General features: G+C 47.4%; 1 protein-coding gene across 1 annotated transcript in view; it reads left to right on the top strand.

Moving 5' to 3' along the window:
- The first annotated feature begins 387 nt into the window (after positions 1-387).
- The window catches only part of Tshz2 (teashirt zinc finger homeobox 2), a 263,057-nt gene continuing 238,037 nt past the window's right edge, over positions 388-25,407 (top strand). Inside the window, exon 1 of the mRNA XM_032904732.1 lies at positions 388-1,240. Coding sequence (XP_032760623.1) covers positions 1,201-1,240 — 40 coding nt within the window. The 5' untranslated portion in view covers positions 388-1,200. The remainder of the gene's footprint in view (positions 1,241-25,407) is intronic.

The raw sequence follows: 25,407 nt of genomic DNA, 5'->3' as shown, positions 1-25,407 counted from the left end.
TCCTGGAGGGGCATCTAGACAGGAGGACACTCCACTGCCCCAGTGAGGAGGAGGTGGGTGCCTCCAGGGCTGCAGACCAGCAGGCAGGGTCCCCTTTCCCCAGCTCCTCTCCCAGTCGGGACACTGTCCCTTTAATAGACTCCCTCTGCCTGGCGCTCTGCGGCTGGGGAGTAAATTTCTCCCTGTCATCAGGTCGCCGGGAGAAGAGGAGGAGTTTGTTAATGTTCAGTTTGTTCAGCCGGGATCGATGTTTGCTGGCATCGCCTCGCCCTGTCTTGTGTGTGTGTGAGTGTGTGTGTGTGTGTGTGTGTGTGTGTGTGTGTGTGTGTGTGTAAGGGAGAGCATATGTGGGGGTGTGAGTGTGTGTGTGTGTGTAAGCGAGAGTGCTTATGTGTGTGAGAGAGCGTGATTGTGTGTGTGTGTGTGTGTGTGTGTGTGTGTGTGTGTGTGTGTGTGTGTGAATTCCAGATTTTCTGTCTTTCCCAAACCCGCTCCTGTCCTCTCGCATATCACTCACAGACGGGGATCTGACAGCAACAACAAACCCACAGTGAGTGATCTCTCCCCAGCGCGAATCCAGCGAATCCGCCATCAAGATCAGGGAAGAGGAGGAGGAGGAAGAAGAGGAAGAGGAGGAGGAAGAGGAGGAGGAGAAGGAGGAGAAGAAGGAGGTGGTGAAAGAAGAGGAGGTGGAGGAAGAGGAGGAAGAGGAGGAGGAGGGAAAGAGAAGGAAGAAGAAAAAGAAGAAATCCACTGTCTTCCCAGGATTGTTTTCCCCCTTATCTTTAAGCGCGAGTGTGCGCGTGGTGCGTGTGCGCCCCTCATCCCTGCCATCTGAACCCCGTCTTGGATGTTTAATAAAGAAATCAAGTGTCTCACCAGTCACCAAAAAAAACAGCAAAAAGCAAAACCAAAAAAAGAAAAAAAATCCAAAAGCAAAACAAAAAGAGAGGGGGAAAAAAAACCAAACAAACAAACAAGGCAGAACCAACCTCCACTTGCAAGCAGCGGGCGCGAGCCGCATATCTGCCACCCAGAGAGGGGGTCTCCGGCCCCGCGCTGGAGCTCTGGCAGGGGGATCGTCAGGGGGACAGAGGCCGAGTGACGTCCTAGGAGCCACAGAAAGACGAGTGAGACTGCGGCCCCCGCGCGCGGCTCGGGGCTGGGGCGCCAGAAGTGAGACTGGAGCTAAGTAGAGCGATGCCAAGGAGGAAACAGCAGGCACCCAAGCGGGCGGCAGGTAAGAGATGGCTCCGCTCCGGGTGCCCGGCCCCCGATCCGGGCGCACCGCGGCTCGCCCGCCCGCCCTCCTGGCCCAGGGCTGGCGGGGACGCCACCCCCTGGCGCTTTCAAAAGGGTTAGCGTACGGGTGCCCTCTTCATCACCCCACGCTGATCTCCCCAATCCTTCCCTCTCCAGGCTCCCTCTGGGTGGTGGCGGGGAAGCTATCCCACCAAACCTTCCTGGTTTAAACTTTCCTCCCTCCACCCTCTACCCCACCCCTAACTTTTTCTCCCACTCTGGCTTCTTGCCTCTGGAACCAAAGTCGGATTATGGATTTGGGGTGCAGGGGGAGGGAGAGAGCCCCCTCTCTTGTCCCTCTGAGAGGTCAGTGCAGGCGGCTTCTGGCCTCCAGGGACAGTGTCTCCAGTCGCTGGGTCTCAGGGCTGGCAAGTGTGAGGCATGGCCAAGCCTGGGGCTGCAGGCTTTGGAGCTGGGAGCCATGAGGGTGTAGCTTTGGTGGTCAAGGTGCAAAAGGCACCCTCGGAAATGAGTGGGGCTTTGGATGTGTTTTCTACAAGGATTCACCGTTTCTAGAAATCTAACCGTCCCCTCTCTTGCTTAAAGCCAGGTGGGGATGGAGGGAGAGCACCCCATAGAAATTTAAACAGCTTTGGATTTTTCTTTGCCAGATAGGTAGAGCTTTGGAAACTTCGCGAATTGACTACTACCCTAGGAGCTGTCCTGTGGAATTCTTTCTTGCAGGGACCCTAAAGATCAGAACAGGTCAATGGGTCCCCACAACAGATATTCAGGGTTACTGTTGTCGCTGTTGTTGTTGTTGTTTTTGTTGTTGTTGTTCCTTTTTCCTTTGAGGTTGCCTAATTGCTTTTTTAATAGTATGCTGGGGTTTTGTTTCTCGGAATCAAAACAGGAAAGTTCATTTTTCTCTTGCCAGACCCACCCACTGAAAAAAAATCAGCTTTCCACTCGATTGCTAGTTTTGATTTGACATTTGATTGATCACCTGTCATCTCACTGCCTTTGATCTATTCATTCTGATATATATCAATAAATCACTCACCATGGTAACTCCGAGTGGCAGTGACGCAGGCTTTGCCCTCTATATTCAGAGAGAGAGAAATGCACAATCATTATCTTGTTGGTTTTTAATGTGGGCGTTTTTATTTCTTTGTGTCCTTTAGTGGATGGGGCTTTAGCAAAAAGTTTAAGTTTCGCTGGCTCCCCTGCGCCCTTCTCTCTGTCTTTCTCCTCTGACTTTGAGCAGCAATGGGGAAGACTGATCTGGAAACCACGGCTATATTTCATTCTGCTCTAACTTGAGTCAAACACCGGAGAAGTCCCTAGGACACTTGGGTAAACTTTGCAAAGTCACCAAGAAGTGAGTTAGGAATGTGGGGAAAGCGGGTGTACCAGTGTCTGAACATGCTGGCTACCAAGTTCATAACGCTTCACTCCTGCCTGATTGCATCTGAAACATCACTACATGTGCTCCAGAAAACCCAGTTCCCTTCCTCCTGAGTGCAGAATCGCTTCCTCGGCCATGTGTAGGTCGCTCTGAGTAGCTTTCTTATAAAGCTTGCATTCACGTATTTTCAATTGTTTCTCTAAGAGCAAAATAATGAAAATATTCTCAGCAACACAGTTGGCAACTTGTCTAGGCAGGGGCTTTCTCTTCTCAACTCTGGTTACCTCTTTTGGAAACAATAGCTCTCTTATTTTATTGTATCTTTTTAACTCACCTGGCTTGGCTAGCTGACCATGTGAGGGTGTGTGGCGGCCTTCAAGACTTCCTAAGAGTCGGCCTGGCCTGCTGCATCCAATGCTGGCCCCACAAGTTCAAGTGTAGCTGGATCATCAGAGATGGCGTCCCTGTTGTTGTCCTAAAAGAGAGCCCTAGGCTGCGGTCCAGCTGCAATGATACTGTCCTGAAATACTACTGTTTTCTTTTGTTTTGTTTTGTTGGTTTTTTTTCCCCTTCCCTTCCTTGTAGCTCTGGTAAAGGCCGTTAAGAACTAGGCAGCAATTTAAATTAGCAGAATGACTGGCCATGTCTCCTTTCACAAGCTCATTACAAAAAGTGCCTTGCTCAGGATTGCCGTACTTAAATTATAATTACACACTGATCAATGGAGATCCAGGTGTGCGGAAAATGACGCTGTATCGCATTATTTAAATTAGATCCTTTCCTTAAGCTAGTATCTATATAGTATCTATTGGTGTTGGCTACTTTTTTTTTTAATTGTAGTAGTCTGTGTGTGTGTGTGTGTGTGTGTGTGTGTGTGTGTGTGTGTGTGTGTGTGTGTAACTTGTGAGTATACTTTCAGTTTTCTAGTCCTTTGGATCCTTAGTTGTCTTTGCAAGACTGTTTCCATGACTCTCATTATGTTCCCTAGAAGGAACAGAAATCCTTTTCCAGCCGAGATGGGGTAATTCATTTCCTACACAGTGAGTTCCCCTGTTCGGCCGTATTTATCGGTTCACATATTAGGAAGATGGGTTTTGTTTTTCCTGTGGTCTTTCTTCTGCTCATCCGAGGTCACTAATGCCCGCTTTGTTTTCGGATGTGAGTGAGGCTAAGTTAGCTGAGATTCCTCAGCCAGTTACCATGCGGGGAAGGGTAGGGGTGCCTCTCAGCCTGTAGCTCTGCGAACTTTTATCACTGCTTAAAATTAAATACAATGCACAACTGTAAGTGATTACTCCTGTGGACTGATGTTGAAAGCTTGATTCCTAGTTTGATTAATGAATAATACAAGATAGAAAAAGCCTGGAAGTGGACCAGGGCTGACGCTCTCCTGGAACCCTCTTTCTCCAAAGAACTCTTGCAAGCTATTGAGTTTCTTTACACAATTCTGCTTAAGGATGGCGTTTCAAGACACTGGTGGCCGAAACTTTCTAATAAAACAGGTCATCTCAATACAGCCAAAGGACGGTAAACTAAGTGACAGGGAATTTTAATCTTTATTTTTTTTAAATGACTCCCACTGCCTTATATGTATGTCGGGGCCAGGGGATAGACATGTGGAACGCCGTTCTCTTCAAGTAAACAGCTGAGAGAAAACATTTCTCTCAGAAATATTGCTGCTCCTCACTTTCCAAAAGCTTTACTTTGCCATGGGGCTAGGACTTGGGGCCAGGAGGAAAGTTTGAAAGCAGCTTTCATGATGTATGGGTGTGCTTGGCTCGCTCTCCTGACTGTATGTTTGCTTTACCATTCAAATGCATCTGCTCTTACCTGACAATCTTCAGGAATCTGCCCTGGCATCCTTCCCCCCACGAGTTCATTTCAGGAAAGATAAAAAGACGACGGCAGGAAGGTTGAACAGAAAGAAACCGTCTTGATGTGTTCGTACATTAAAGGATGCAGAACACTTGGATTTTTAAAAGAAAAACCGTAGGCATGTTCTCTGACAATACTTTCCCTAACAACCTCGGCCGTGTGGTCGGCGTACATGCATAGCGGGGCCTTTTCTTCAGCCGTATACAATTATTTTTATGGTAACACCGGCCAGCCGCAATGGAGCACGGAATCTTCTGTAATCACATCCCTGAGAATATCTAACAGGCCTGTAAGTTACTTCCCCTGCCTCTGCTCACCCCAAGCCATTCTGTGCTTTTTCTTTCTTTCTGGTGGACTTGCTGTAGCTTCCGGTAATCCGGTCTTTCCTGTGGGGAAGCTTGCAGGAGAGAGCATCTCCCTCGGTTTATTTTGTTTATTGAAGGCAGAGATGAATAATTCAGATTTTGTTTTCATGGGTGTCCTCGTGTGGCGGTAAACATCAGACTATTAGCGATCATTACTTAAAAGTTGCAATTTGCACCTTAATAGCACAGGTTATTACTTGGGAAGCGCATTCAGCAGGGGCACGTCTACCTGTACTGCCTGGGATGGAACAGCGGAGAGGCCTCTTCTTCTACCTCAGGATAGCGTCCATTCTGGACAGATGGGTGAAGTCCTCAAAATCTAACTGACTGCACAGGGGCAGGAGCTGGTGGCTGCAGTGGGAGTGTGCCTTGAATTTACTGGCCGGCAGGAGCCAGGATGTTTTTGGGCTTTTGATGTTCTTTCTTTGCTCGAACGTCCTTCAGAAAAAGCAGGTTTACGTCTTGAACTCTAAAATGCCCCATGTGGTGGCTCTTTCTGCTTCCTAGAATGGTGTGGTTTTAAGACAAGTACACACAGACACATAGACGCGCACACACACACACAGAGACAGACACATGCACACATACACATACACATACATACACACAGACACACAAACACACACACAGACACACAGACACATACATATACACATACACATACATACACACACACACACACACATACACACAAACACACAGACACACATAGACACACACACACATACACACATACACAGACATACACATACATACAGAGACACACAGACACACACACACACACATACACACACACACACACACACACACACACACACACACACACACACACACACAAGCTCACAGGGCTCCAGCAGGGGCTCTGAGTTATTCTTGCTGTCTAAAGCAGATTTCAGAGGACAGAGGCCAGGTACCTAAGAATGTCTTCCCCCTGATTCTTCCTGTGGTCCTTTCCCCGGCTCTCTCTCCTGCCCTCCTCCTCCTCCCACCTCAGCTCACCCTTAAAGACCCAGATTGAATGGGACATTTCAAAAGTGCATTTGTTTTAGCCATTTATTGATCTCATTTTTAATCTGCCACATCAGGACCTAATATATTAACCGTAAGCAGAGGATTGCGAGCGGCAGAACTCTTGGCAGGGAGGAAAGGAGAGGGCGCTGGGGAACTTTTTCAGGCAGTGAAATCGCTGAAGCTTGTTTTGGGTGTGTGTCGGGGGTCAGATGCTCGAGGGTACCTTTGGGAAGGGTAAAAATTTTGCTCACAAGTTCTTCTTCTTCTTCTTCTTCTTCTTCTTCTTCTTCTTCTTCTTCTCCTCCTCTTCCTCCTCCTCCTCCTCCTCCTCCTCCTCCTTCTCCTTCTTCTTCTTCCTCTTCTTCTACTTTGTGTTTCTTGCTGTCAGTCGACTCACTTCTTCTTGCTGCCTTTGGAGAAACTCCGCACTCCGTGGATAACCTTCTAAGCATCTTAAGATTTATCCCCCACGTGTTTCGACTGTTGTCACCCTCTCCAGCTGAGGACCAGGCCTTCTAGCATCCTTTCCAACGTCCCACTCTTTGGGGGAGACTTGGGGGCACTCTCTCGAACGGGAGAACACCTGGGTTTGTCTGGGTTGGCCTATTTCTCTCCCCAAGGCTTGGAACTACAGCGGCTCTTTACTGAGCAGGTCTTAGAGGGAGACTTGCGTTGGCAATATTTCAGGTCTTCGTGATGAACCTTTTCTGGCCATCGATGCAACTAAGTATAGGAATATCAGCCAAGGGGGAAAAAAACCCCAAACCTGGACTCTGTTCCTGTTTGCATTAGGTCTGTGGGTTAAACATCCAAACAGCAGCTTCTCCTGCAGGTTTGCAAACCATCTGTGCACCTAGCAATGCTTTGGGAAGACTCTTACTGTAGACGAGAGGAAGTCTCCGCACCCACCCAAATTCCCTTTGAAAATTAGACTCACCTATCAAACTCTGTATTAAAACCAGGTACGAACAGAGTCATTTTCAGTGGATACAAAGTCAGTTGGAAACGCATTGAACTAGCAGAGGATGCCTCGGATCGCTTCCCCGAAGCCGGGCTCCCTCATTACATATGTAATTACAATCAAATCGAACGACTTTTAGGGGGAAAAAAATATCACAATGGTATTAAGAGATGCTTGGCACACAAATAAATGTATTGCTTCTCAGGTTGAGAGCATTGTCATACTTTTATTTCTTTGGGTGGAATTTATTTTAATTTCTGTGAGTGTTGTGATGAAAATCAGATTGCTTTTATTATCATCTTTCATCGGAGCTCAAATGCCATCCTAGCTGAGGCAGGGAGAGGATCCTGTAGCTTCCCCCCACCCCAGTAATTTGTAACAATTAGTACCAGAAAGTAAAAGACACTGTTTCGAATCTCAGAAGTTCTGTTCAAAGTTAGAGGTTTGGGGATGACCTTTGGCGAGCAGCTGATCTGTCCCGAAGGGCCTCAGTCGTTCTACCCACGTTGAAAAATCACCTTCCTAGGCCTGCTGACGTGGTGATCTGGATACTGAATTAAAAGAGAAAAAAAAAGCAAAAACCCGAAAATCGCTGCCTGTTGACAACATTGTCTCACAGAGCATTGTTTTCTCTAGAATGAGAATTTCTTCTCCCCACCCCTCCCCACCTTTGACTCACTCCTGTTGGGATGTACAGGTGCGGGCACAGCATTGACAATGATGGCCGAGTTCACCCACCAAGCCATTAGGAAATGTTGATAAAAATGGGAGACTTTAGAGCCCGCTGCTGGGCTCCGTGAGCTGTCAGGACAGCGCCCTTGGGAACACACAGACCTTGCCTGTAAGTTGGACAGTCATCAGGGTCCGCTTCAGCATGTGGCTGTGTTCCCAACACTCGGTTTTGTCTGAGGGCCTCTTACCAGACCACACCGACTCAGGCACCGTGGACAGGGCGCTAAGTTGCAGAGAGGAACCTGATGGTACGTTTCTTCTCAAAGTAAACTCTGTGGACGACGTGACTAAAAAATGTGGACATCTCTGAAAATCATTAGCATGGCCGTTTGGAATTTCCCGTTGTTGCCTCTCTCCATCTTCCATACTCTCTATTGGGGTTGGGGTGGATAGGGGGGTGTCCCCTGAGTATCCTGAACTATCCCAAGATGCCAAAGTCATTCCCACAATCATCTGAAATTTTAGAAATTGAAATGCAAAAGGCCCAGCTTACTGAGCCCATTAATACTAGATATCGGTGCCGTTTAGCTTTGCTGAGCAACGGGGAAATGTACGATACAGAAGTTTTATTGCTAATGAGCTCAGGGAAATTACACAGGAAAAAAAATACCTGAATCAGACGTGAAAGCATTTGCTTTGAATTCTGCTTGTGACTGAGAGTTCTCTTTCCACCTGTCTCTGAAAAAAAAAAAAAAAAAAAAAAAACACACACACACACACACACACACACACACACCAAATTCAGTGTCCCCAAACAAATTCGGTGTGCCCCATACCGACTCTCCGAACAGTGTCTAATACTGTATACTCCTCTACGGATGTACAAAGATATCGGGACACCCGGGTACAAATGCCCTCTCAGATAACCAAACGTGGACATGCAAACCCAAGTGCAGCCATGGAGAGAGCCTAAAAGCCAGCCAGCTCACGGTTTGTGGTGTTAACTTGGGTGGACTGCGAGGCGAGGGACCATCATGACAAGGTACCGATGCCTCTGCTCGCCAGTGACAAGCACTGGACCAGGAAAGCAGTTTAAGCAGGTTTCTACCTCTCCTGCAGCTCTCTGCAAAGAGATGGGGAAGCTATAGTGTCCATCTGAGCTACAGGAAAGGCCCTGTGTCTCCACGAAGCTACCAGACACGAGGTCGGTGAGCTTTAAAAAAAAAAATAATAAAACCAGAAACAAACAGACAAATGAAAGGAAAGCACCCCGCGATTTCTGTTAGTACAAAAATTAAGACTGGCGAGCTAAGTAGTAAAGTGCTTTCAGAACCGGGTGAATAGCAACCGCCCGGGCCTCCTTAAAGCAGCACCGAAAGCCGTTTCTGTGGAGATCACACGGTTTCGCTATTAAGGTGAGAGAAAGCAGTTATTGTTTCTAGGGAAAATAGTTAGGAAAGGCAGGATGAGATTTAAGGAAGAGAGAGAGAGAGAGACTTGGCAGCTGCCGTTCTGCTGCTAGTGAATTTCCGAGAAGCTCCCCTGACGCAGCACTGGATCACGAAAGGCTCCACGAAATCTGGTGACACCGGAGATACGAAACCGAGACCGGGGGGTCAAGGTTGTCCATCGGGGATAAACGGCCTCTGAAAGCAAGAGCCACAGCAGATAAATGTTTCTGTGTAAGCTGCGTGGGGCTTGCTTTAAATCACCCCAGTTTATCAGATCCTTGGGATTTTCTGTGTGTTTAGGAGCCTTCCCTCTTAGCCTCCAGGGAGACAGGGATAGCAGTTGGGCTAAGGAGAAGAAGAGTTCAGTCTCTTCCGCTCGCGCCGCCACTTGGTAGAGGGGAAATGGCAGAAGAAAGGCTCTCCACGTGTTTTACATCGGCGTTGCCTCCGGCTATTTTCCTTTATTAGAAGGTTGGGTTCCGCGCCTCTCGCATCTTCTCCTGCTCATCTCTGGGATCTGATTTTCAAGTGCGGATGGAGTGGTGGAGGAGGAGGGAGTGACTGGGTTCCGGAGGTGGCTTGTTCCCTTTGTTAACCCATGCTCAGATCTCCACGTCTGTTCCTTGTGAGTCGGGTAACTCGGTAGGCGGCTCACATTTCTGCCTCTACTTGCCAATCTACAAAATGGGCCCATCATCTATTTACTTATGTCTGGAGTTTGCTGAGAATATTGAATAAACATGGGCTGGAAAAAAGTACTCAGAACCTATCGGTACCACTGGGATTTGAGCAAATGGGGGTCTCTTCCTTCTCCATAGCCAAGCCAGAGAATATTATGCAGGAAAGAAGTTGAGTAGACACTCCCTGGTTACCAAGTATTCGATGGTCTTAGGAATCAAAAGAAATTAGATGTGGTTATTTTTGAAGGGTTTCGTTTTTAAGGAGTGCATTCTGTGTGTAGGGGAGGGCATAGGTGTGCACATGAGAGAATGCTGGAGCCCGAGGAGGCCGGAACAGGGTGTCCTGCCCCCCGAAGCGGGAGCTCGAGGCAGTTGTGAGTCACCACTGTGGGTGTGGAAATAAAATTCAGGTCCTCTGCCAGAGCAGTGTGGTGTAGCAAATGCAGAACCCTGTCTCAAGTCCCAAGACACTGGTGCTTTTTGACATTTAAAAATGGAATCTTAGGGGGCAAAGGGGTTAAGAGCAGAACTAGAGTCCGGTTCCCAGCACCTGCATCAACTTGCTCAGGATGGCCTGGAACAGGTCTGTGGGATCTGAATGCTTCTGCTTCCCTGTCAGGCCTAATGCACTCACGCGCACGCACCACACACACACACACACACACACACACACACACACACACACACACATAATAAATAATTTTTAAAAAAATATACAAACTGGAACTCCAGTGGTTGGGGAGAGCTTAGCCCACAATGAGTTTCGTCATGCTGGTCTACCTAGAGCATGAGGCCAGCCCAAAAAATATTTATTTTCCAAGGAATAAGATTTATTATAGGCCCAACCATAACGGCAGAAGTGACGTCATCGGCCACCTCACGAATGCCTGTGGTATCCTAGGTGTTGTACCAAATGCTTCATGTATCATAGGTATTCACACACATTTGTATATATTTGCTTGAAAAGCAACTGAATTTTGAATTCCTACTCTGTGCTGGACCTTGTTCCGGTAGCTGGGATCTAGCAGTAAATAGGATGGGTCCTCTCCCTGGAAACTTGTGGTCCAGCTCAGGGAGGCGGAAGAACATTCAAATCGTTTTACACAGGAGAAAATCTTCTTTCGTGGAAAAAAAGAAACTACTCGCTGCAAAGCTCTCCGCAACATTGTTGCGACTGTGAAGTCAGGAAGCAGGGAGTTGGAAGGGTGAGCATGCGGGTGGCCAAGGGCGACCTTGTAGGGGAGGGGGGACGGAAGTGAGCAAACTCTTTCTTTCTTACAAATCCTCATGGGCTGGAAGTCGTGATAGTCCCTGGTCCCCGAGCAGGATCTACTGAACCTAGGTCAAGCCATAGCCAAACTGGACTGAAAGCCGGCTCCCTGCACCCCGAGGTCTCTGCAGCCCATATTGTGAAAGCTAGACTAGAATGGCCCCAGCAGTGATGCATCAAAGACAATGCTTAGCTCTTCCTCATCCTCCCTACACCGGAGGTGACAGTTAATACACAGGGAAGACAAGAACATTGGCTGTCCTCTGTAGTGTAGACACGTGGCACATCCGGGTCAGCCACTGTCCCACAGGCATGACTTAGACTCCCGGTGCCATGTGTTACCCTCAATGCTAACCATGGCTGCAGGTAAAACGTTAGGGACAGACAACTCCCTGTCCTCACACGGATAAGATTCTTGAGACCAGGAAATGAATTGCACAGAGAAATATACAATACGATGTTGGATGGCTAGGCACCGAGTGGGAGTTGACATTTCTTCCAGGCAGAAGACACAGTAAGTGTCATGGGCCTGAGGCCACGGGCACACATGTATGAATGAAGGATATAATATTTAGGAGCCACAGTGCCTATAAGAATTAGGGTGGGGCTTACCCGAGACTGACAGGAAAAGAGGAAGGAGAGTTACCTGAAAAGATATTGAAACGCAGGTGGCCCCCCTGATTTGATTGCAGGAGAGATGGGTATCTCTTGAGGGTCTTCAAGCAGGGAAGGGAGGGGATCTGACCGGGATGTGGGTTTCTCAGAGCTGGTAACGATCCCCTTCCAGGTATCAGTGGCTTCCCAGGGATGGCGAGTGGTGCCTAAGATAGCAAGAGCAGCCGGGAGAAGTACACGTGCTAGCCTTCGTGGCCTTTGTGGAGGGAGACTGAGGCCTTGGAGTTGGGGGCCACATCATCACATTGACAAGATTGTGGAAAAGAGTTGTTCTGGGCCAAGCTCACCCAGGGCCCAGCAGCCAGTCCCAACCAGCTGTGTGCATGGAAGCAGGCTCCAATACCCAATCACACCTCAGTGTCTTCCATTGAAAGAAGACAGATAATGCTCACGTCACGATTAGCTGTAACTCTGAAGGGAGGTGATGCAGCTAATTTGTAACTGGCCTAGTGCTTGAGATCTTCTTGAGCAAACACAGCCTTCTCCTCTTCCTCTTCTTCCTCCTCCCCTTCCTCCTCTTCTTCCTCCTCTTCCCCTTCCTCCTCCCCTTCTTCTTCCTCTCCCCTTCCTCCTTCCCTTCCTCCTCCTCTTCCTCTCCCTCTTCTTCCTCTCCCCTTCTTCCTCCTCTTCCTCCTCCTCTTCTTCTTCTACTTCCTTCTCCTCTTCCTCCTCTTTTCCTTTTCTTCCTCCTCTTCTTCCCCCTTCCTCTTCCCTTCCTCCTCCCTCCTCTTCTTCCCTCCCCTTCCTCCTTCCCTTCCTCCTCCTCTTCCTCTCCCTCTTCTTCCTCTCCCCTTCTTCCTCCTCTTCCTCCTCCTCTTCTTCATCTACTTCCTTCTCCTCTTACTCCTCTTTTCCTTCTCTTCCTCCTCTTCTCTTCTTCTCCCTCCCCCTCCTCCTCCTCATTCCCCTCCTCTCTATCCTCCTCTACCTCCTTTCTTCCTCCCCTTCTTCCTCTCCAATTCTCTTTTCCATTTACACACTCCTCCTCCCTCTCTTCCTTTCTTCATTCACTCACTCTTCCTCATCCTCTCCATCCTCTTCTTCCTCATCTCCTTCCTCCTTTCGTAGGACTCCTGGGGTGAATACAGGCAGCGGACTCAGGCACTAGGTACTCAGACACGCCACCGAAGAGCAAACAACAGGGGCTTGTGGGAAGCGGAGCGTGCTTCAGTGGTGTGCACCTCCGATCTGTGTCACAGCTGTAGCTCGGTTCTGTATCAACTCAGAAGGTGCTAAGGACCGGCAACCACATTTCATAATAAACGTATCCCTTGTTCCCCGTGGCTTCTCTTGCCTGTTGTGCAAAAGCAGGGGCAGCCCTGTGTGTGTAAACACTGAATAACTGTCTGGTAAGGACGCTGGCTCCTGTGGAGACTCCTAGACCCTCTAGCTAAGCGAGATCAGGGATACGGTGTGGAAGTTGGCGACTGGCGGGGAAGGGGTGGAGGAGTCTCACGTCGGACCCTTGAGGTTTGGCATCTACATACCTGCTCTCTGGGAGCCTTGCTGGCACAGCCCCAGATGCTCCCAGCTCCCCAGGACTTACCAGGCTTCCTGGTCATCCACTAGGGATCTGTTACTTGTCCCCCAGGGTCCAGCACTGCAATGTTTGGGCATTGTTGAGCTACAGGCTGTTTCCTGGCTAAGACTTCTTCGCTCTTTAATTGTCGCCTCCAGGTAAGAGCTTGAGAGAAGAGAGACAGGTCTCTGTCTATGTCTATCATGAGATGGAGATGCTGAGGTCCTAAGAGGTGTTCACTCCCTTAAGACCCAGCGTAACCACTGCCATTAAAAGTTGCTCTGGATTAGGAAGGTTCTGGAGCTAGACTCTTGAAGCAAACTGACAAAGGGCCTGGCTTCATGGAGCTTAGCTCCAGTGTGAGGACCGGAAGGCCATCCATCCCGTGCAGTGGAGCCATGAGGCTTACAGAGAAGTAAACCAAGAATACATGAGGGGTTGGGCATAATGGGGAGAATATGGCTCCCTGCATGGACGGGGTGCTGACACTGGGTCTAGACTGAAGTAGCCACTGGAGAGATGCGTCTGGATGGGGGAGACGGTGCCAGGCGTAGCACAAAGTCCAGGGCTAGGATCTTTCTTGGTCCAAGAGGCAGGGCCAGCATGGAGGGGCAGATGGATTGCAGAGTTGAACCAGAGTCCCTCCTGAGACGGAGGCTTTGAAGGACATGGGAGAGGAATGACCTGAAACACTCAAGGTCATTGTCCCTGACTTGCTGTTCACCGAGCATCAGCGTCGGAAGCAGGTTGACCCCCTGGGAGACTCCAGTGACATCAGATGGGTCAAAAGCCTCTGGAGATTTGGACCAGATGAATAGGGAAGGAGACTGAGTCTCATCCAATAGAAGAAAGCAGGACCACAGACAGACAAGGAGGGATGAATGAAGAGAAGGCTGCAGTGTACGCTGTCTGTGGAGAATGGGTTGTTTGTATTTTATTAATGTGTTCTTTGAGTCTCTGTTTCATTTCTCTCCTCTGTTTACTTATGAGGGGAGTGTGCTGGCAATGGCCATTTTGTAGTTTTCAGAGTCTGCCCGGGAGCAAGGACAGAGTGGTGTTTGCAGCATCTCTTCTAGACTTGGCTGTGCAGGGAAGGGTACCATCCTTCTCCAAGTGCATTTCCTAGGGTCCTGGAACAGCATTCTCGTCTGCCTGCTGCTGCCAAGTCAGAGGGTAGAGCATTGGAACATAGGCAGGTCTTGGAGTCAGTCTGGCAAGGACTCCGTTCTCCACCCTGCACGACATCTTGGCTGTACCACTTGGGGGACCCTTGCTTCCCAGAGTTTAGTTTCCTCATTAGCATCACAGACTGAATGAAATGATTCATCTCACTGGGATTTTATGAGCATTAATTGAGATTAATCAGATCATATGCTTAACAGAGAGCCCCGTACATAGTGGTCAATAAATTTGAACCATAACATTAACAAGGTAATGATCTGACCCAGGCCTTGATTTCTCTATTGGCAGGAGGAGGATAGTACAGCCTCCCTCTTGGGATTGTAATAAAGTAGTAATATTAACAAGGTACTCGGAACACCGCTCTGTACATAGTAAGCACCCAATAAATGTTCAAGCATTCGAACTACCATGGCGGACAGACATCATGTGTCCTGTTTCTTCAGTGTGTGTAAGACACAACACACAGTTGGTACACAGTATCTTTTGTTTGCAAAATGAATGACTGACTTTGCGATTAGGAAGGACAAAGGTTATAGACCGCTAGCTCAGACAGTTGTCACCTTATCCGAAACTTCCCAAAGGAGCATCCTTCACACACGTTGGTTGGAGTTTCCTAAACTATGGTTGTGATGTTGGTTTTAAATATCAACTTGCTACAACTGAGACTCAACTAAGACACCCTCAACTGAGGAATTGTCTAGATCATGTTGGCCTGCGGGCTTGTCTGTGAGGGATTTTTCTTGACTATTGACATGGGAAGACCCAGACGGTTTTTGGGCGGCGCCATCCCCTAGGCAGAGCTCCTAAACTATACAGGACAGGAGAGAACTAGACGAAAGCAAGCAGGCAGCATGGGAGCATTTGCTTCTCTCTGCTTTCTATTAAGAGTGTGGTGTGACTAGTTGTCTCAAACTCCTGCTGCTAGAACTTCACTGAAGGGAGAGACTCTGGCCGAGAATTAGAAGTCAAATACACCCCACAGCCCAACTGCTTTGGCCCAAGCTGTTTCATCACAGCAACAGAGATACAGCCAGGACAATAATGGAGGACGTAGCCCATTACTGACCATGATTTAACCCACAGTTGTCCTGCCTTGGGGTAGCATATCATGTGGTGGTTGTTTTAAGGTCACTAAGAGAGCATTCCTGTCTCAATGACCCCTCCAACTCCCATTCCACATAGAAGAAAGACCCCACTTTGAAATTCCCCTGTCTTTAATACCTCCCCCCTCCCTGCTTATCAGGAAGAGTAGACCTAGGATTTAGCAAGAAGCGGCTCACAGTGAAGATACGACATTATAATCTGAGGTTTTCAGTGTCCGGTGGCCACCAATTGGTGACAATCGCTACCAACTTGCATTGACCGTGACTGGCAAATGACACAACCCTCCTGCTTTAAAGGGGGAATTATTTAAGTTAAAAGGGTATTGTTCCAACAAAGCATAAAAAGAAGTCCACACCCGTAGGTCGCTAGGAGAGAATGCCATCAGTGTCAGGGTGTGGGCAGAACGCAGGCCTGTGGTTCCAGCTGTGAGGAAGGGGTGCCAAGTCACAGCCCAGTCCAGGGACTGCCAGAAAGGCTTCCAATAAAACTTCAAAACCGTTTGGAAAACGGAAGGAACCCCCCACCCCACCCCCGGATATCAGGAAGAAACTTGAGAACAGCTTGGCTCTTCCAGGGAGCTTTGAAAGTATGGAGGGTCTGGCATCTGGAGCAGAGCAAAGTTCTCAGCTTTTCTTAGGACTGGTCTTCACATGGAGGCCTGGCGAACACGCAGGTTTTCAGACTCCCAGGTCAGAGTTCGGGAATTCTGATGGCTTGGGATGGGACAGGAGGATGCCTTGGGTCTAGGAGACTTCATGGGACACATACACTATGTGAACTACAGTGTAGAGTATATGCGTGAATATGTGTAATACATTATCTGATCGCTATAGACATGCACTATATGTTACTGTAATATATATTATTTTAGACATTTATGAATATAATATGTAAATATATTATCACTGTGCTCCATAATAAAAACACAGTATGTATATAAAGTATACATATAAAAATTCTCTTATCCTTCTTTCCCCCGTGTACATATGTATGTATGCATATGTGTGTGTATATGTGTTTGTGTGTTTGCATGTATGTGTGTGTATATATGTGTGTTTGTGTGTGTATGTGTGTATATATACATGTGTTTGTGTGGTATGTGTGTATATATATGTGTGTGTGTATGTGTGTTTTATGTGTGCTTGTGTGTTTATGTATATGTATATATGTGTGCATGTGTGTATGTATGTCTAAGTGTGTGTGTGTGTGTGTGTGTGTGAGTAGTAGTAGTAGTAGTAGTAGTAGTAGTAGTAGTAGTAGCAGTAATAGTTGTCTCCCCCTTACTCCCTTGGTGATATATAAATTCTGTTTTTAAACACTGTTTTAACAGGCAAATATACCATCTATGTAGACTGTTTTCCTGGCCACAGGACCAAACATCATCACCCAGAGAACAACTCAGTTAACATGAGTAGAAAGTGAAGCTATCCACTCATGTAAGCTAGCTCAGTGGTGGGGTGCTGGTCTAGCTTGGATAAGACCCCAGAATCCATCTTCAGAATCACATGGGACCATGCACCCACACACGCGTGTGCAGACACAGGGCAGGGGCAGTAGAAAGGGCTCTGGCTGCTAATGGTCTGCTAGCCACCTGAGTACCAAATGAGAAAAGAAACCTTCTGTTCATGGACCAATTTCTGTTACTTTTTGAACTTTTGAGACAACTTTCTTGTGGCTGCTGTTTATGTATTTCCTTACACTTTCTTCAGTTATTCCTCTTTGGACCACTTGCCAGTTCTCCATCTTCCTTCCCAGCAACTGGACTTATAAGGCCCTTTTAAGTTATAATATATAATTATATATAATGTATAATATACATTTATAATATATAATTGTAAGTCATAATTCCTAGCACCCATTAGCAAAAGTAATACAGTCTGTGGTGATGATGATGATGGTGGTAGTGTTGGTGGTGGTAGTGGTGGTGGTGGTGTTAGTGGTGATGAACCTGACATTGTGTATATTTGTCATTGCCACGTGAGCTTTCTGTGACACTGGTGACATTTAGACACCATTCCCTGATATCTAAATGAGAGGAAGGAAGATTAGTTGCTACCTGTCTCTCCCTGAGTACTGGCGATGTATGGTGACTCACGTGCGGTCTCTTCAGTACGAGGGTCTAGGAGCTGATGCTCTTGGATGCCCGCCCGTTAGGTTGATGTGGGAGTCAGCTGCTGCCATTACAGGCAGCTTGCCCAAGACCACTGAACTTTCAGACAAGTTATGAGCCCACCCTGTGTGGGAGAGCCCAGGTGCCCAGATTCTGCTCTCCTCAAAACTCATAAACATTCATGGTCCAGTTACACGAATGGCGATAAAGGATGCGAACTTTACCAAAATTTACTCTTTTCCTTGAGTTAAAGACAGTCAAGTGTGAAGTCCTTTGGAGGAAAACTAATGAAAAATAATTTTGCTTCTAAATATATCCCATATTGAACCCGGAACAGTTTACAAAGAGATTTAAGAGGACATTTCAGAACCTGCTCTTGATTCTGAACAGATAGCTCTGTGAGCAAGATGCCTGCCATACAAGCAGGAAGACCTGGGCTCACTCCCCAGTTGCCATTTAAAAAGCCAGGCATAGAAACGCATGTACATGCATGGAACTCCAGAGTTCGGGAGGTGGAAACAGCCTGTGACATCCGCAATCTCCGGGTTCGAGTGAAAGGCCATGTCTCAAAACACAAACAGGACAGTACCCCAGAAATGCCCCTGAAGTCATATGTGCATGTTTGCCACCATCCAAACACTTGGACCCATGAGCACATATGTCCTTGCACATATATATACACAGAATAAAGATGAAAATACCTTCCATTTTCTATAATGAACGTTGTTGGTCTACTGAGGTCTAATTAACACAAAAGTGGAAAAACCCATGAACCAGTCTGTCTGGATCTGTCACAGAGGATCCTTGTCCCCCAGCGACAATGCCTCTGAAGTGTCCCAAAGTGAGGTGCTTCTCAGCTGCCCCTCGTGAGTCTCTGGCAGGCCCCATGGCTCTTCCTGACCATCAAAAAATATAGATTCCACACAATGACACATCTTTGTTGTTTATTTTGAAAATGATAAGGTGCAACACGACCCTTACACTTCCCTGTAAGTATTTAATAGTGGGTGCCATTTAAAGAAGTACTGAGAGTCTGTCCTCTCACAGGAACCGAGGACACTGCTTAGAGCAGAAGTCATGCGGGATCTCTTTTACCAATCAGCAATTGGTTGTAGTTTTATTGTTCAAGATGAGGATTTCGGTTGATTTTGTTCGTTTACAATGTATCTGAATTTGTGTTGTCATGGCCCGGTCATTTGAAAACATTGTAACAGTTTCCATGTGGCCAGGCATCCAGGCATGGGATTTGGGGTTATAATCTGGGTGGAATTCACCAGCTTGTTTTACCATTCTTTACACTAACTCTTCCCACGCAGGCATTAAGCAGCAATCGTCCACGGGACGGAATACAACAGAGAAAGAATTCTCCCCAATTAGATGATGTCATGCAGGGACCCTCACACTTGAAACCCCAGCTCTTCAGAGACATAGGCAGAAGGATTACCAAGTCTTGGAAGGCAGCCTAGGCTATATCATAGTCTAGCCTGAGCAAACAACACAGAACTAAGATAGGATAATTCACATGTTAACACCATGTATAAAGGCCTAAAACGTTGACTGAGACTGAGTTCTCTCTGAGTGCCAGCCTGAGCATCTGTGACCTTGCCACCAAGCAGCAATGGTGCCTAGTGACCCTTCAGCAAATATGGTTCTCCCCTCCCTGTTTTCAGGCACCGTTAAGAATTTGGTGTGGGTGTTTTCATTATTGATCATTTGTGTGTGTGTGTGTGTGTGTGTGTGTGTGTGTGTTTGGAACATTGTTTCTGTGTGTATGTTTAAAAACATGCAGGGGTTGGGGATTTTTCTGTGTAGGGGAAGCAAGGTATGGGTTCGGGTCCCCAGCCCGAAAAAAAAAAAAAAAAAAATTTTAGTGTCAGTAGCTTCACACACAATTCTGCAAATTTTTTGACCCTATCTTTGGGAATCTACCACAAACAAGGAGAGAGAGAGAGAGAGAGAGAGAGAGAGAGAGAGAGAGAGAGAGAGAGAGAGAGAGAGAGAGAGAGAGAGAGAGAGAGATCCTATCTGCAGATCTTACTGTGTTTTCATCATAAGAATGCATATTTTATTAGTTTATCAGCTCCTCTGTAAATAGATACTTAGCATGTTTTATATTTTTCACCCTCACACACACACAATCCTTTATTGAGTATACTTAGAATTTTTTATAATTGTCACATAAGTAATTTATGTAGAGAAAAAGAGCTGTGAGATTTTTTAACCAAATTTAGCAAGGGAATCAGTTGAGAAAAATAAATGTTATTGAAACATCTACTGTTTCCAACTCTGCCTGTCTCCTCATGCCCTCAGAGATGGGCACAGCTCTCCAGCCAAAATGTGCCTAGTAGGTGCTTGCTAAATTCTACTTAAAGCAAGTGAACTGGATCCCAATGCACCTCAACACACCGTATCAGAATCCCAAACAAGATGGTGAATATAAGGACAACCTGGGCTATATGACAAGACAACCTGGGCTACATGACAAGGCCATCCTGTGCTAAATGTCAGGGCCAACCTGGGCTATATGACAAGACCCTAAACAGAAAAAGAAAATATTCAGCAAGAAGTGAATCAGCTAGCAATAGTTCAGATTCCATGTTCATCCAGAAAAGTGTTAATAGCCTCCTTGAGGTGGGACAGAGGCATGGAGAAAAAGACAAAGGAGGAACTGGTACCTTAAAAGCAATGGCTTCTTCTTGGAGTTTGGAAGAGTTGACCTGAGCCATTGAGCCCATGGCTTTTCAGCCTCTCCCGAGGTACCAATACTTCCAGTATGGGTGGAGACAGGAGCTCTGGATTGTGTTCAGGTCACTGATGAAAAGTGGTCTTGCAGTTTAGCGTCGGAAGTGGCCAAATTCAGCTGACATCAGTTTAGGACAAAAACCAGGCTTGGCTTGGATTGGAAGTAGAAACAACAGCCACATGTGGTGGTCCATCCCAGAGTCGAAGCTCATGAGGTAGGGGCAGAAGGACCCAGAGTTACAGGAGAGTCACACAGTGCATTGGAGGCCAGCCTGGCTACATGACACTGTGTGTGTGTGTGTGTGTGTGTGTGTGTGTGTGTTGATGAGAAAATGTGCTTGCCACCATACCGACCTGAGCTTGATCCTATCCTGAAGATTTGAAAAATGAGACAATAAACTCTCAAATGTTATCCTTTGATCTTCACTCATGTTTTGTGGCATATGATTACACACACACACACACACACACACACACACACACACACACACACACTAACAGGGCAGGGAAAGGAAAAGAAATAGCATACAACCAGGGCTGGAAAGACTTGTGTGACTCTAGATGGTTGCTGTGGTTTGAGCCAGCATCGTCCTTAGAACAGGTCAGAGTGCGCATGCGTGCTCTCAGGCACTTGGGCTGGGTATCATCCTCTGCTCCCTATAGTATGACTTGGGCTGCTGTATGTCCTTGTCTGTATGTCCTTGTGGGGAAGCTCTGTGTCATGTAAGCACTTGCTTGTTCGCTCGTTTATTTACTTGGTGGGTGTGTTCGTGGGATGCATTTGTGTTTGTTTGTATACATACATGGGCTTGTGCACCCGTGTGTACATGTGGAGGTCAGAGTTTGATTTTCAGTCTTGTTCTCTATCGGTTTTCAGGGTTTTTGTTTTGAGCCAGCATCTCTCACTGAACCTGGAGCTCACGGAATGGCCGGGCAGGCTGGCCAGTGAGCCCCGGGAGCTCCTTACAACCACACATTGTCCTGCCCATCCTTTGAAGCAATTCTTGGGCTCTGAACCCGGGTTCCCAAGCTTATGCAGCAAGCACTTTCCCCACAGAACCATCTGCCCAGCCCCGACCTGAGCCTTTTTTATTGTCAAGATTTGTATTCGTAGAACACACAAAGCATGCGATTCAGTTGTCACTGACTTACCCAATGGAAGCAGGACTGAGCTCTCCTGGTCGTTCCCCAGTGATTATGAAGCCATGGCCATAGTGCGCCCCCCTGCTGGGGCACGCTCTGTCTCCAGGTAACAGCCCTGCAGTGAGAAGAAAATAGAAACATAGTTATGCATGCTCCTCTGTTGGAGAAGCCAGTCCTTGGTGGGAAATGTGCATGAGCCAAAGAGTTCTAAAAAATGTCCTCCAAACTGATTTCTGTCTCCTTGTCTATATTCCTCAGTGGACTCTGTGTTGCACTATGTCGAAAGTCTGATCATAGAATCCAGGCACCATTTCATTGGCAATACCTGGAACATGGGGGTTTTGATCAAATACATGATTGATGAGTGTGTGAGTGACTGAGTGAGTGACTGAGTGAGTGAGTGGGTGAGTGAGGGAGTGAGTGGGTGAGGAGGAGGGGTGAGTGGGAGTGAGGGGTGGGTGGGGTGGGTGAGTGAGTGAGTGAGTGAGGGGGGTGAGTGAGTGGGAGGGGTGGGTGGGTAGGAGTGGGTGGGTGGTGGGTGGGTGAGTGGGTGGGTGAGGAGGGGTGAGTGTGTGGAATGAGGGGTGGGAGTGTGGAGTGGAGGAGTGGGTGGTGGGGGTGAGGGGTGGGTGGGGGTGGGGTGAGGGGTGGGGGTGGGGGGGGGGTGAGTGGGTGGTGGTGGGTGTGGTGAGTGAGTGAGGGGGGGTGAGGTGGGTGAGTGGGTGGAGTGGGTGGGTGGGTGAGGGGGGTGGGTGGTGGGGGGGGGTGGTGGGTGGGTGGGGTGGTGGGTGAGTGAGTGGGTGAGTGTGTGGGTGAGTGAATGAGTGAGTGAGTGAGTGAGTGAGTGAGTGAGTGTCCATCCCATTTGGAGTCTTTGGAACGTTCATCTCTTGCTCCCTGACTGTGCCCACCAGGCTGACCAAGGCAAGTTCTTAGTAAATGTTATTGACAGATGACTGTGCACACTGCATGCACACACACACACACAAACACACACACACACTCTCACACACACACCACACACACACTCTCACACATACACTCACACACACTCATACCACGCACACACACCACACATACTCACACACACATTCCCTTATCTCAGAAGCAGGCCAGAGATCCTAGGAACACATTTCCCCAGTGGGGCTTTCATTCTTCCTCATGGGTCTCACAGGAGCACCCCAACTGCTGTCCCTTTGGTTTAATTATTGATCTTGGGGATCGATGGATCAGGCTTTCTGTTTGCTGTCGGACGTCAGCCTCCGATGGAGACATAAAGAAGGAAGGGGGACAGCTCTGTAGTCTCAGTACAGAAATTTCCCCCAAGATGTCAGCTTTCTCTTTTTCTTTAAGAGAGGGGACGGGAAGGAGGAAAAGTTTGGGGAACCGAGTTTTCCAAGCACATACACCGACAGGATTGCTGCTGTGCTCATAAATGTTTAATCAGTTTGATCATCCTGTGAGTAAGGTTAAACAAATGTGAGTCCTTTGAGGAATTATTTACTGGAAGCAAAGTTACAGCATTAACATCTGTGTTTCCAATCACTTAGATGAGGGATACGTCAAATAAATCACAGGCAAGACCCACAAAACAACCTCTGTATTATCATCTCCAGAGAAGAAGGCAAAACCCTCTCTCTCTCTCTCTCTCTCTCTCTCTCTCTCTCTCTCTCTCTCTCTCTCCACTTCATTATCAATAACGAATAAGCCTTCAGTTCCCTTTTTGATTATTTTTGTGGGCAGTTGCTGTAAAAACATCCACAACAGAAGGGCTTGACAAATTTCTCTTGGGGAGCCTGGTTGTTTGAGCTGACATTCTCATTTGGGAATAGACTAACGGCCCCCATATATAATGTCCATAGAATGTAGCCTCATAAATTTGTTTTTTCACAGTGATGTAATGGGAAGAGTGACCTGGAGTTTGCAAGTGTTCCCTGCTTTGTGTGCTCCCCGGGGCAGCATAACATTGTAGGCAGTGTTTTATATACTCTAATTAAAATATAAGGTATTCTCGCATTTCCTGTGGCCTGACCAGAAGCAGAGCACCGAGATGCTTTCAAACCCAGAACAGTGTGCACCACTGAGCTTTTCCATTTGAGTTTTTTCCTTTCTTTTTAAAAGATGCCGATATGATTCTTCATTTTAGACCTTGGGCCTAGAGCCTCCACAGAGACCTCCACACGGGGTTAGATGCGGAAGTCCAGTTATGCCTCAACCAATGAGACAATTATGAATGCCTGTGGGCACCACTTGATTTTTTTAATGGGCATGTATGTGACACATGCATTTGTGGTGCACACACACGCGTGGGTGTGGGCTCTCCCATTCAGAGCCCAAAGGGAGACCTCCCACACCTTTGTCTATTGTCCTCCATCTTGTATTTTGAGATAGGTTCTCTCACTGAGCCTGGAGCTCTCATTAGTTTGGCTGAGGTTCCTGGTCAGGAAGTACTTGTCTCTGTCGGCCAATCCTGGTTTTACCGGCATGCTTCTCCATGCCTGGATTTGATGTGGGGGCTGGGGATTTGAACTCAAGTACTCTTGCTTTCACTGCAAGCCTTCTTCCCCACCGAGTCATGTTCTCAGCCCTGCAGTTTGAATTGCATGCACATACCGTAAGCATGTAATGGAGAAAATGATTTGGGAGAGTCGATGGGGAGTCCTTCCCTCCCCCTCAATAACACAGTAGCAATGAGAACATACAGCTTTATTAAGAGAAAATATTTTAATAAAAATGAGGAGAAAGACTGTCTACAGTTTCCTTGATCAGGAAAATAATGGCGGTGACACATCGTGGACTCAGCAAAGCAATTTGTGGATTGAGGTGTTTTTATTTTCTATGAGGGAGAAACACATGGTAAGAATAAAAGACCCCTGACTTCCAGAAGCACAGAGCAAAGACTGAGAGCTGAAACTTGCCAGAGGAAAGCAAGTACTGAGTAGAGATCTTCTGGGGTGTGAACCCCATTCACAGGAAAAAAAAAACACAACCAACCAACCAACCAAACAAACAAACAAACAAACAAAAAACAAGTGGGAGCTTCAAGTAGGAAGGAAGGATGGATGTCGCCAAGAGATTCCTGGGAGACAGGGTCCCCTAAGACACCACGGCTAACTCTAGTCTTCCTTTTATTATGCCAACAGAGGGTTCGTAATTTCTGTTGTTTGCAGGACCCTGTGCTATGTGCCAAGACTACAGGAGATAGAAAAACCCAGAGTTTGGCATTGGAGCACACAGGAAAAAAGCCAGTCACCCAGGAAGGGCTCATGGAACAATAGGTAGACACATGGATGGATGATGGATGGGTGGATGGATGAATGGGTAGATGATGGATTGATGGGTAATGATAGATGGATAGACGATGGGTGGGTGGATGGGCAGATGATGAATGATGGATAGGTAGATGAAGACTCATGGCTCACTAGGAGCCTGAGTGTGTGTGTGTGTGTGTGTGTGTGTGTGTGTGTGTTTGTGTGTGTGCCTGCCTGTGTCTGTGTGTGTGTGTGTCTGTATGTGTGTGTGTGTGTGCCTGTGTGTGTGTGTGTGTGTGTGTGTGTGTGTGTATGGGCCTGTGTGTGTGTGTGTGTGTGTGTGTGTGTATCTGTGTGTGTGTGTGTCTGTGTGTGTGTGTGTGTGTGTGTGTCTGTGTTTGAGTGAAAGAGTCATACATATGTGTATCCTCAGAAGGTAGAGGGAGTTGGGTCTCCCAGAGAAGCAGGTAAGGGAGTTTGGCTGCTGGGAACTGAACTTAGATCCTGTTAGAGAGCAACAAGCTCTCCGGCCCAGCATCAATTCCTTAACTTTACAACATCCCCAATGTGACATGAGCTCATTGTGGGACTTACGCCTATAGTGTCTGTCTGTCCTGTGTGGAATGCAGCTTGCTGCAAAAGAAACACTCAGTACATGGAGTGGTAGTGGTAGCTTTGTTTGAGAGCCTATAACACTTCTATAAAGTGTTAGTGATGTTGGAGCCTCGTGGTGTAGGCCTACAATC

This window comes from Rattus rattus, chromosome 5, assembly GCF_011064425.1.
Source record: "Rattus rattus isolate New Zealand chromosome 5, Rrattus_CSIRO_v1, whole genome shotgun sequence".
NCBI classification, from domain to species: domain Eukaryota; kingdom Metazoa; phylum Chordata; class Mammalia; order Rodentia; family Muridae; genus Rattus; species Rattus rattus.
The sequence above is the reverse complement of the archived record's forward strand: the minus strand, read 5'-3'. Positions and strand labels throughout refer to the sequence as shown.